The sequence below is a fragment of the Dermochelys coriacea genome, chromosome 10 (genome assembly GCF_009764565.3).
Source record: "Dermochelys coriacea isolate rDerCor1 chromosome 10, rDerCor1.pri.v4, whole genome shotgun sequence".
In the NCBI taxonomy this organism is placed as follows: Eukaryota; Metazoa; Chordata; order Testudines; family Dermochelyidae; genus Dermochelys; species Dermochelys coriacea.
The window spans coordinates 15,979,354-15,992,050 of NC_050077.1; the positions used below are offsets into that span (position 1 = coordinate 15,979,354).

Sequence of the window (12,697 nt, forward strand, 5' to 3'; positions counted from 1 at the left end):
CAATTCCAATTATTCTCCTAAATGTTCTAAATAAGAAAACATGTAACAGATTTAAATCAATATGTCTAAATTTCAATCTGAACAAAATAAAGCTTTGACCTGATAAAGCAAGAATATTGTAGACTTCATTACTATTTGTATCTATAAATCTAGATATTTCCCCTCACACCCACCCAAACTACCAAAGTGTAACCAAAGCACCATTTTATATGACTTCCGAAAATACACAATCCAAATATGAAAACAGTTCCATAAAGAAAGTTGCTTCAGAAATCCTAACATGTAGGTTCAGTAATGTAAAGGTTATTAAAGAAACTTAAAGTATACCTCAAGTATTTGTTGATTGGCTGCTTTCATTAATTGAGTAATTGCTCTATTATGTTGCAATCTTAAAGTACTAAATTCATCACAGAAGGCAAAAGAGGAGAGCAAGCCCAGTCTAGTGAATGTCCGACAGATTACTGTAAAAAGAAACAGGATAGAGGCTATTAACAGGAAACCCAACTAAACAATTGCAACTTTAAATAAAAAGAAAAGGAGTACTTGTGGCACCTTAGAAACTAACAAATTTATTTGAGCATAAGCTTTCGTGAGTATACTCAGACTATACATTAATCCTCATTACTTCTTAGCCTGGTCCAATTTATAGTAATCAACTGAATCAATGAACAAGAACAGTAACTAGGTACCCAATTGCATTTTAAGTCTCTTTCCCACCCAATATAAATAAATATGAGCAAAGTTCCGAGCAACAATTACTGGTATTTTAGCACAGGGGAGGGAACAAATGCCAACACTAACACCACATGTGGGTATTTACATAACCATCTTGACCTGTACTTTTTATTCAGAAGTAAATGCTTTATTACTGAAACTGAAGATAATTTATAATTCAGTCAACATGGAGCTTGGAGTGCACGTGGTGATGGAGCATGAACAGCCACATAAGGAATTATTTTTAAACAATAACCGAAAGAGATTCTGAATCTGAAAAAAAATGCATTCCATTACATGTACCCTAATACCTTTTTCCTCACTTCTGGTGAGGAACCGAACCAAACCAAAATTAATTACACCCCAACTACAGCTACCCTGTAGAAATCCCCTCCCACCGACCAAATTAATCCACATTCCTTCACCTCCTACCTTCAGGGTAAAAGTCTCTTGTGTCCATCTTCTTCCTTTCCTAACTGAATAAACTATCTATCTGACCACCACGCCACCCACTTGGCTGCCACAAATAAAGCACCCTTGTTGTATTTTCAGAGTTCAATGCTAATAGCATTCCAGTCTGTTCACAATTATGAGGACTCATATTACCATGGGCTATCAGCGCTATGCTATTAGTGAAGAGTGGCAGTATCAACGTTTTTGCTAATTCCCCCAGTATGTATGCACATGTATATGCACGTACATGTAAATACACAAAGAATGCATTGGTCATAGCTCCACAGTTAAGCTAAGATCAATTTTTCTCTCAAAATTGTTCATTCTGCAGTCCATTATGAGGAATAAAAACCTGGGCCTGATAAAATTACTACACACTGGAAGAGTAGAGATGGAATTTTGGTGACAGTTACAAACAATATCTCTCTCTCTCACACACACACACACACACACACAGAACTGTTTAGGAGTTCCAAGCAGTTATAACTGTTTAGGAGTCCTAATGAGCTAAAAGGAACTTATTTTGGAAATATGTTGAGCCTCTTTCTTTGGATCATTGTAGCTCAAAAACAGCCTGTTACCAAACCCAGCAAGGTATCCATATAGATAAATTTCTTTGAAAATATGTACATAAGCTATATTTACAGAAATTACATTGTAATTAATGGAAGTTGTTGAACAACTGTTGAATTTAATATTAAAGTTATAGGCAGGATTCTAGGTCACTAAATGGTGCACTCTGATGAGGTAACAACCAATCATTTCCCTTCCTCTCCAGCTCATTTGTAAACTTCACCTCTATTGGATGAAATTAATGGGAACTTTCCACCTGTCAAGAGTTCTTAGGGGTCAAGTGCTGGATTATCAATACACAAAGAACACTTGAGTGGGTCATAGTAGACATAGTGACAGAGTACCGGTTATGTATATTTGTCTTGACAAAGAGAAGGAGAGGTAGAGAACTTGTGGTTATTTACCTTGGGATAGACAGTAGAGACATTGGTATAGTACTGATAAACAGATCCTGAAATAGATATTAGAAGTAGTGGTAGAATACTTGTTTTTATTTGTCTTGATATAGAGAATAAAGATAGTGGTGTAGGTTTAGGTACGTTAGTCTTGAAATAGATAGTAAAGGAAATGTACTGTGTAGAATTGAAGATTTTAATCTAAGAGGAAAAAAACCAATAGTCTACAAATTATCAACAATCACAGTGTACTGCTTTGTCCAAACACACACATGTAAATACAAATATATATATATACTCTTATTTCAACAGTTTAATTCTAAAGTCTTGTATATGAAAAACATTTTAAAAATGACATTTCTTAATTGCACTAGTATTGTGTTTAATCAAAGAAAGTATTCAAAAACAAAAGCTACATGCACAAAAAAGGAAAATTTCAATCAAAATGTCTTGCATCAAAATAAGGGGAGCACTTTTATAAACAGTTGTGTTAAAAGGCTAAAACACAAAGAATAGAAGGGTATAATTAGATGTCGTCAGAAATTTTAAAAAGGAAAATATTCGTCTGTTATTTTCTTACTATTTTAAGAATATGCCTAGGAAATGCACAGAAACGTAAAATTCTATACCAAAAATATCAATGATACATCAAGCCATATCAAGTAATAAAAGATTTTAATTGCTACATACTAGTGCTGTGATCCTGCAAACACTTATGTATGTGCTTACCTTTACTACCATGAAAATTCCAATAGGAAAACCCCAAAAGAAATGGAATTTCAGCTCCAAATTTGAGTTTAACCATAACCTGTTTCCTATGTTCCTGTTTGCTTAGTGTGTTGTTTGTAGTTAAATAAATAAATGTTAGTGAAAAGCTTTTTTATGCTTAGGTTACTGTAATGTATTCTCAAAACTAAGGTTTTGTCTAGGGATAGAGTTTTCACACTTTTTAATCAGGAATATTTTTGTATCACTCCCCTTGTAAAGCCAGGCATCTTAATTATCAAGTCAATTCTACAGTGAACTATTAAAAAGTTTTACAATTGGCCTAAAATTGCTTTCAAAGTGTCAGCCATTTTAGGTCTGATGTTTTGGATCCTGGACTAGGAGTAAGTGCTGAGACCCCACTTTTCCAACAGCACTTCAAGCTACGCACAGTCATCAGATATCAAACTTTAAATCTGGCACTAGTGCAGATCTGAATATTGGTCATCCTGGGATTGAGGCACATTTTGCTCAGAAATTTCCACATTTGAGAGGAAGGAGAAATACTTCTTTGTCAGTTGTTTTTTTTTTTTAAATGACAGTTTTTGAAAGCTGCTCGGAGATGTGGAATATTAGAAGTTGCCCCAAATGAAATGGATTAATGGGAAGAGGACAGGTGAGATGGTAAAAGATTCATGATTACATACCAAATGGATCCACAATGGGCATCACTTGGCTCTACAATTTAATCACCATCACATATAGCGGGGTGCATATAGACACACACAAAAACACGGTTCATGGGAAATCTAATTCATTTTTTTAGTTCAGCACCTTCCAACAATAAGTAGAGCTGGTAAAGTAGAAAAGTTATCTGAATATTCACCTTGGAGTAGTGTTAAAACTAAAACTAGATGATAGAAACTGGAAAATAGAAATTAAGGGTATATTCTTACTGACTTTTTTTTTTTTTTTTTTAAGATTCCTTTGATTTGAATCCTGTTTTGATTAGCATAATACAGGTACATTTATTGCTTTTGCATAATTTATACTGAGAATTATATAATTTGTGTACATGTTTATGAATATTTCTATTACATTATATTCCTTTCCTATAGCTGTGCTTTCCCTGTTTTTATAGTTCAAATACCAGATTTTAATAAAGACTGTGGAATGAGTTCAGAATCATCTTAGTGATATCACCTATTACCTCTCTTGCACTGTACTAGGAGGCTGGTGAAACAAAATTCTTAGTAGAGTAGTAATAATTCTCTGCAACTTGATCCTGCATATTTCTAGAAGGTAGAGAATGCCCTAAACTCCCAGTCAAATTGAGGGTGCTCCCAACCGTCCGAGTGGCACTCAGTCTTGTCCAGTATCAGATCCATAATTTTCCAATAGTCCAATGTAAACTGACAAACTGATCTCATAACTCAGAAAACAAACGTAGCATTTTATGTTTAGGCACACATGACAATAAATCAATTTAAGGTAAAGTAAAAATTGTAGATACTCTCACTAACTTTGGAACAAAGATCTTGAATGAACAGGATTTTGTGCATACATATGGCAAAGATGTTCTAGTAGAGAAACAAGCAGAAGCTGGTTCGCAATTGTAGAAGTGAAATAACATTTTTCTGAACCATTCACAACTCGAAGTTCTTCTGGTAAATCAGATTCTGAAAATAAAACAAAACAATTTAAGGGTCATACTATACTGACTTTGTGAAACACGATAAAAAGTGGTTACCAGCAGCAAACTTTTTTGTTGTGTAGACTGACCTCTAATTGTAACTGTGTAACCAGTTTGGCCAGTTCTTCGTTACAGCTTTCTGTACAGAACAATGTCTCAGAGTGCACTGTGCAGACACTTCTAATGCCACTCTCTGTGTATGGCCTTCTGCCACTCTGTTCCATTAAGACATGGATGCCCCATACAAGTGAATTTAGACAGTATGGTGAGTTTAGACACAAACATGTTTTAAAAAAAAAAGGGGGGGCCTGTAAACATGGCATAGATCAGAGGTGGGCAAACTACGGCCCGCGGGACCATCCTGCCCAGCCCCTGAACTCCTGGCCCGAGAGGCTAGCCCCCACCCCGCCCCTGCTGTTCCCCCTCCCCTGCAGCCTCAGCTCTCTGTGCCACTGGCGCAATGCTCTGGGCGGCGGGGCTGTGAGCTCCTGGGGAAGGGCAGCTGCAGAGCCCGGCCTGACCCGGTGCGCTGAGCTGCGCAGTGGCATGGCTGGCTCTAGCTGGGCGGCACGGCTGTAGCATTGCCAGCCACCAGTGCTCCAGACAGCGCGGTAAGTGGGCAGGGAGAGTTGGATAGAGGGCAGGGGAGTTCAGGGGGGTAGTCAGGGGGCCAGGGTGTGGATAAGGGTCGGAGCAGTCAGAGGGCGGTGAACGGGGGGGTTGAATAGGGGCAGTGATGCTGGGGGGACAGTCAGGAAGGAGGCGGGGTTGGATGGAGCGGCGGGGGCAGTCAGGGGCAGAGGTGCCGGGGGAGGCATCAGGGAACAGAGGGGTTTAGGGGGAGCAGGAGTCGGGGGGGGGGTGCCGTCAGGGAGCGAGAAGCAGGGAGAGGGGCGGATAGGGGCCGGGGGGCCAGGTCACACCACCTGGCTATTGGGGGAGGCACAGCCTCTCCTAACTGGCCCTCCATACAATTTCTGAACCCAGGTGCAGCCCTCAGGCCAAAAAGTTTGCCTGCCCCGGCATCAACCATTCCTTATCATTGGAGCAGTAGTTCTATGAACTGCTGGCAGCTACTAAAAGACAAGAGAAAAAAAATCTATCTATCTAGGCATTTTAAATGTGCCTTTCACCATAATATTTAGGAAATAAATGTTCTCTGAGGAAAAAAATACTTTTTAAAAACCTTCAGAGATTACTCATTACTCTTAAATGAACAGGAACACTCGATCCCTTCAAAATGGAATTTATAACAGCACAGTAAAGTCAGTTTAGGATCCACCCACACTGCAAGTCTAAACACACAGAGTTGTCTGCCCCATGGTTACAAATGTATTTTTAAAATAAATATAAACTATAACTACTTTACTGTAGCGTATGTGACAACACAATCATCATAAGGCTTTCCCAATCTGAGTGGAGATACTAATTTAATTACAAAGCTTCCTTTCCTAATATTTGTTTAGTATACCACATAAAATTGAGTTTTCAAGAACAGCCTTTTAGGCCAAGAGCCCTGTTTTCAAGTGAGACATGATGTAACAATTTCATTACAAATATTAACAACAATATCCTCCTTCTGAAGATAAAAATTTACTACATTTGGAAATGAAAAAAGGTAAATAGTGTCCCCTAGGGATCTGTACAGAGACCAGTGCTGTTCAACATATTAATAAATGATCTGGAAAAAGGAAAGGAGTACTTGTGGCACCTAACTGACTAACAAATTTATTTGAGCATAAACTTTCATGAGCTACAGCTCCCTTCATCGGATGCATAGCTCACGAAAGCTTATGCTCAAATAAATTTTTAAGTCTCTAAGGTTCCACAAGTACTCTTTTTCTTTTTGCAGATACAGACTAACACAGCTGCTACTCTAAAACCTGGAAAATGAGTAAGCAGTGGGTGGCAAAGTTTGTAGATGATATAAAATTACTCAAGATAGTTAGGTCCAAAGCAGACTGCAAAGAGTTACAAAGGGATCTTAACTAAACTGGGTGACTGGACAACAAAATGGCAGATGAAATTCAATATTGATAAATGCAAAGTAATGCACATTGGAAAATATCCCAACCCTACATTCAAACTGATGGGGTTTAAATCAGCTGTTACCACTCAAGAATGAGATCATAGAGTCATGTGGGTAGTTCTCTGAAAACATCTTCTCGATGTGCAGGAGCTGTCAAAAAAAGCTAGTAATCAGAATGTTAGGAACCAGGGTGGATAAAAATCAATTTTTTTTAAATTGATTTTTTTTTTTAATTTAAATCGGATTTTTTTGGATAAAATGCTTTTTGAGGAAAAAAACCTAGCTAAAGATAGTTTTAATTAAGATATCTTTGAGCTATAATGTATCTCATCATGGAACAGGGATTATAAATTCTAATTCTATCGTATGAGACAATATATATTCATGTAATGTTTAAGAAAAGTTTTGTAAATGAGTTCCAATAGTTCATGGATTAGGGACCCAATCTTATGCAGTTCCAGGGGCTTCTGTATAGATTATTTAGGATAATCTTTCCATCTGTCCAATGGGACTCAGTGCTAAGTCTAGAAGATACCATCAGAGCTGCTTAGTTTTGCAGTTCTCAAACTGCAGATTTGTGTCTCCAAAGATAACATACTTGTTAACAGCAAAAATGGTAATAAAATAAATAAATAAATATAGAGAGGTGAGAAATAACAGACCTCACCCTATTGTCCCTCTGCAAATTTGTGTACACAGAGTCAATCCCTTACCTCTCTCTGAAAGTGAAAAGTTTCAAAAAGTTCAATGAATAGAAGATTGTTGAGGCAGAATAGATCTGGACAAGAAGAAGTCTGGAGAAGGGAGGGACAGACAGTACAAACAAAAGTGAAACTGTTTGAGCAGCATATTCCAGAAGTCTTGAGGTCTTTCTGAGTGTAGCCTTCATTGATTTGAAATCTACCATACCATTCTCTCACTAGAAGGAAAAATCTATAATGGCAGCAGGCCATAAAAGAGACCCAGTTTGGGAATATTTTAATGAAGTTCCTCTACCTGTGGGTAAGACAGGCATGCGTGCAAAATACAAACAGTGCAAGAAAGAAATGCAAGGCCTGGTTGCCGGAATGAAACAACATCATGAGAAGTGTTCCTTCTCATGAGGAAGCTGTGCTGAAGATAATGAAAGGAACATGTCTGAACATGCAGGATCTTCAGGTTGGAAAACTTTTTTATTTCATACTCCTTTCTTAAGGACCAGCTGTCTTCCTTCTGGACTATTCTTGAATTCTCATGTTTGAACAACAAATATAGTAGTTACTCTATGATATTATCATTTTAGATGCAGTTGTGATAAAAAATAAATAGCTGAAATAGGCAGATCTTCCTCTTACAAGTTCACCTTTAAAGTAGTATTGTGTGTCAATGAATGCAATGAGTCATACTAAATGAAGTATGGTAATTATAATTAAATAATTGTATTGATTTATTTTGTTTAGGAGAATCCATCCTCAATATACAGGTTTCTGAAGACTATCTTCAAGATCACTATCATTTTCTATAGTTTCAGCGTTATCTGCCAATGATAGCATTTCAATCACATCATATATGTCACATAGCCACAGTATATCACCTGTAGCAAAAAGAAAAAAAAAATCTCCATCATCCAGAAATCACCATAGATAAGTTTGTGATAAGAACCAGCAGATTACAGAAAGAGGTAATTGATGAAAAAATTGCTCGGTTTGTTTATGCAACAAACTCTCCTTTCTGTATGATTGAGAACCCACACTTCATTAACACGGTTCAGTCATTAAGACCAGGATACAGTCCACCCAACAGAGCAGATGTCGCAGGCAAATTGCTGGATAAAGTGTATGAAAGAGAAATTGAGCAGTATGCAGAACATCTAGAGGGTGAAATTGTTAACCTGAGTCTTGATGGGTGGAACAATGTCCACAATGATCCTATTGTATGTGCTTGTGTGACAACAGAAAAAGGGAATGTCTTCCTTACAGAAACAACTGATACATCAGGAAATGCACACACAGCAAATACTTACAGGAAGTAGTAGTAAAAGCTATAACAAACTGAAAAAAAAATTCAAATGTCTAGTACGTAGCTTGGTCACAGACAATGCTGCAAATATATTCAAAATTAGAAGAAATTATTTAGAAGAGATCCCAAGCTAACAACATATGGTTGCAGTGCTCATTTGATGCACCTCCTAGCCAAAGACTTCAGTGTTCCAGAAATAAAAGCTAATGTTGTTGAAATTGCAAAATACTTCCATAACAACTACTATGCAGCAGTTGCTCTGAAAAAAGTGGAAAGAACCAAACTAACACTCCCACAGGATGCCCGATGGAACTCAGTAGTCGACTGTTTTGAGCACTATATCAAGAACTTGCCTAATCTGATGACAGTTTGTGAACAAAATTGTGAAAAAATAGATGTCAATGCACAGACAAAGTTCTCAATACTGGGCTTAAGAGAAATGTTGAACACATGCTGAGTACCCTGAAGCCTATTTCTGTAGCCTTGAACAAAATGCAGGGAAACAGCTGTTTTATTGTTGATGTTGTTGAAATTTTGAAGGAACTAAGTGAGATCTTAAAAAGATAAATATTAAATGACAGAGTTAAATTACAAGCATTAAAAAAAACGACTGGGACAAGCACTATCTCCAGTTAATTTTCTTGCAAATATTCTCAATACTCGATACCAGGGTCAAACCTTAACTGCTGAAGACGACGAGTTGGCTATGACATGAACATCCAGCAATCATCCCTCCATAATGCCAACTATAATAAACTTCAGAGCTAAGAGTGAACCATTCAAGAAATATATGTTTGCTCCATACAAGAAAAGATTAAAAAGGCTGGGACTATTCATCTTGGAAAAGAGACAATGAAGCGAGGAATATGATAATGGTCTGAAAAATCATTAATGGTGTGGAGAAAGTGAATACGAATATGTTATTTATTTCTTCACATAATATAAAAACCAGGCGTCACCCAATGAAATTAATAGGCATCAGGTTTAAAACAAACAAAAGGAAATACGTCTTCACAGAACGCAGTCACTGTGGAATTCATTGCCAGGGGCTGTTTTGAAGGCCAAAAGTATAACTGGGTCCAAAAAAAGAATTAGATAAGTTAATGGAGAATAGGTTCTTCAATGGCTATTAACTAACCTCAGGTCAGGGATGCAACCCCATACTCTGGGTGTCCCTAAGGCTCATACTGGATAATAGAGGCTGGATCATGTGATAATTGCCCTGTTATGTTCATTCCCTCAGAAGTATCTGGCACTGGACACGGCTGGAAGACACGATACTTGGCAAGATCTAGATGGACCGTTAACGTGACCAGTATGGCCTCTTATGTAGTAATATTTCAAAGCTTTTTTCCCCCCCTTAAATACTGTTGGGGGGGGGGAAATCTGCTTAATTAATAAATGAAACATTCACAATGCAGCTCAGTAACACAGTCTCCACTGCTTTGTAGAATTCACAGTAATCTTATCCTTTAAAAAGATCAGGATAATGATTTTGATAGAAGATTTAAATACTACCCAGGAGAATCAAACAAAAAAAAACAAAAAAAAAACGAGCAGACATGACAGCAGCACCCTACACAAGCCAAGAAGAGAGTGAGAAGGAAAGGAAAATGGAGGAAAAACCGAGACCCAAATAACTCTAAGGGGGAATGAGAAGTAATGATCTTCCACATTAAAAGTTTACATCAAACATCCAGATTCCCCGAGTCATCCCTACTCAGAGGAAAGACGCAGCGAGGGGCCACGGAGACCCTACAGAAAACACACAGTCTCCAGGACCCCCTCAGAAATACTTCAGGAGGACAAAGTGGGCAGACACTTAGTAAAAGGGGTCAGAGTAGCAGCCCTGTTAGTCTGTATTCGCAACAAGAAAAGGAGGACTTGTGGCACCTTAGAGACTAACAAATTTATTAGAGCATAACAGCATCCGATGAAGTGAGCTGTAGCTCACGAAAGCTTATGCTCTAATAAATTTGTTAGTCTCTAAGGTGCCACAAGTCCTCCTTTTCTTTTTAGTAAAAGGGGGAATTCGGAATTAATGACTGACAGCTGCGCTGCTCTTGCGTCACCCTCCCTACCACCAGGCACCTGACGCCTTGCAAGAACTAGGGGCCAATTTCATCATCACCCCCCCTCCCCCACCAGACAATGACAGGGGCCACGGGGAGATTTTTGTATCATCCCCCAGTGGGGCCATGGGGGGGCGGGTACCCCACTCTCCTCAGACGAAGGGGCGCAATTTCGCCCCACCACTGTGAGGAGGGGGTGGGGAGTTGCACTGCTCTCCCGGTGTGCCCCAGGAGCTGCGGGGAGGGGACATTAAGCCCCCGTTCCCTGCCCCCGCAGGGAATATCCCTCTGGGGCGGGAGGGAGCCGTTGCAGTGCCCTTCCCCCTCGGCAGCTGGGGGCACTTCCCCGCCCCCGGGTTCCTGCCAGGGTCGGGGACGGCGGCTCCCCTCACTCACCGTCGTACTGCGGCTCCGGCCCTTCCTCGGGAAACTCGATGGCGGGCGGCGGCAGGTGGAGCCCCGTGGCCCTAGGCCGGAGCCTGGGCCGCCGTTCCCCCGCAGCGCCCCCGCCAGCTCTCCACATGGCCGGGACCTCTGGGACTCAACGCCCCGCCGCTTCCCGCAGCCTGGCAGAGCGAACGGGGGCGGAGGGGGCTGGAACGTACCGGCTCCTTCCAGGCCGAGCTCGCCCGGCTGCGCCCTCTACTGGGTCCCGCCGTGACGCGCCAGGAGCCTGCCTCGGTCGACCTCGTGTGGAAGGGGGTTGCCGGACGGCCAACCTCCGCGCACCCCTAGGGATCGGGGGCGCTGACCAGTTCCCCCTCTGCCCCGAGGTGCTGGAACTAGGGAGTGCTCAGCACCCCCACTATACAAATTGTTCCAGCCATTTCCCCCACACAAACACACAGCCCTAGGGGCCAGGGCCCTAACACATCCCCACAGGCCTCTGGTGGATAGAGGCTCTGGCTAATTTGCTTCCTATACCTATGTCTGGGAGGCAGGGAGCTGGCTAATTCCCCCCACACACACACACACTCCTGGGGGGGGAGAGATTGACATGCAGATTATACTCACCCTATACTACATCCTGTAATGCTGGGGGTTGGGATATCCCATCCCATACTGCGTCCTTCAAGGGGCTTGGGCGTCAGAATAATTCCATAGAGACTAACAAATTTATTAGAGCATAAGCTTTCGTGAGCTACAGCTCACTTCATCGGAAGCATTTGGTGGAAATTTCCACCAAATGCATCCGATGAAGTGAGCTGTAGCTCACGAAAGCTTATGCTCTAATAAATTTGTTAGTCTCTTCCACCAAATGCATCCGATGAAGTGAGCTGTAGCTCACGAAAGCTTATGCTCTAATAAATTTGTTAGTCTCTAAGGTGCCACAAGTACTCCTTTTCTTTTAGCGGATACAGACTAACACGGCTGCTACTCTGAAACCTGAGAATAATTCCAGTGCACGCTGCCTTCATTGGAACTGGGGTACTGAGATACAGACTAGTCCCACTCACACTTGAGAATATAGATACTGACAGGTCAATTTGGGATCTTTGGTGCATGAGGTGTTCCTTTTTATTTGGAAAGCACCTAGCACATAATGGGCAGTAGCAGAAATTAATAATACATATAACCATTATAATATTTGCAGAGTTCAATGCATCAAAATATTGTGAGAATTATTAGTATCTGTCACTCCACAAAAAGTGGCACGGAATCTTTTTTACCAAACACATGGTGATGTCCTGAACCATGTTCCCAAACTGAACTTTTCCCAGTTTTGAGCACACGATTATTTTAAATTGCTAACAGCTTAATCCCTTACAAATTCTAACCAAAATGATCATATATAATCCTATTGTAAACAAATGAAGTATAATCTGTTACAGTGTGTATGGTAACACCCATTGTTTCATGTTCTCTGTGTATATAAAATCTCCCTCACTGTATTTTCCACTACATTCATCCAATGAAGTGAGCTGTAGCTCACGAAAGCTTACGCTCTAATAAATTTGTTAGTCTCTAAGATGCCACAAGTACTCCTTTTCTTTTGGCGGATACAGACTAACACGGCTGCTACTCTGAAACCTGTCAATTATAAAAATTTGCCTCTGATCCCAAA

General features: G+C 40.2%; 1 protein-coding gene across 5 annotated transcripts in view; it reads right to left on the reverse strand.

Annotated features, from left to right (window-relative positions):
- EIF2AK1 (eukaryotic translation initiation factor 2 alpha kinase 1) overlaps positions 1-11,292 on the reverse strand; it is a 37,893-nt gene extending 26,601 nt beyond the window's left edge. For all 5 annotated transcript variants that reach the window (XM_038419507.2, XM_038419506.2, XM_038419504.2 and 2 more), the window contains exons 1-3: positions 11,029-11,292; positions 4,364-4,519; positions 328-461 (exon numbers count right to left, since the gene is read on the reverse strand). In XM_038419507.2, coding sequence (XP_038275435.1) covers positions 328-461; positions 4,364-4,519; positions 11,029-11,155 — 417 coding nt within the window. In that variant the 5' untranslated portion in view covers positions 11,156-11,292. The remainder of the gene's footprint in view (positions 1-327; positions 462-4,363; positions 4,520-11,028) is intronic.
- Positions 11,293-12,697: the final 1,405 nt, after the last annotated feature.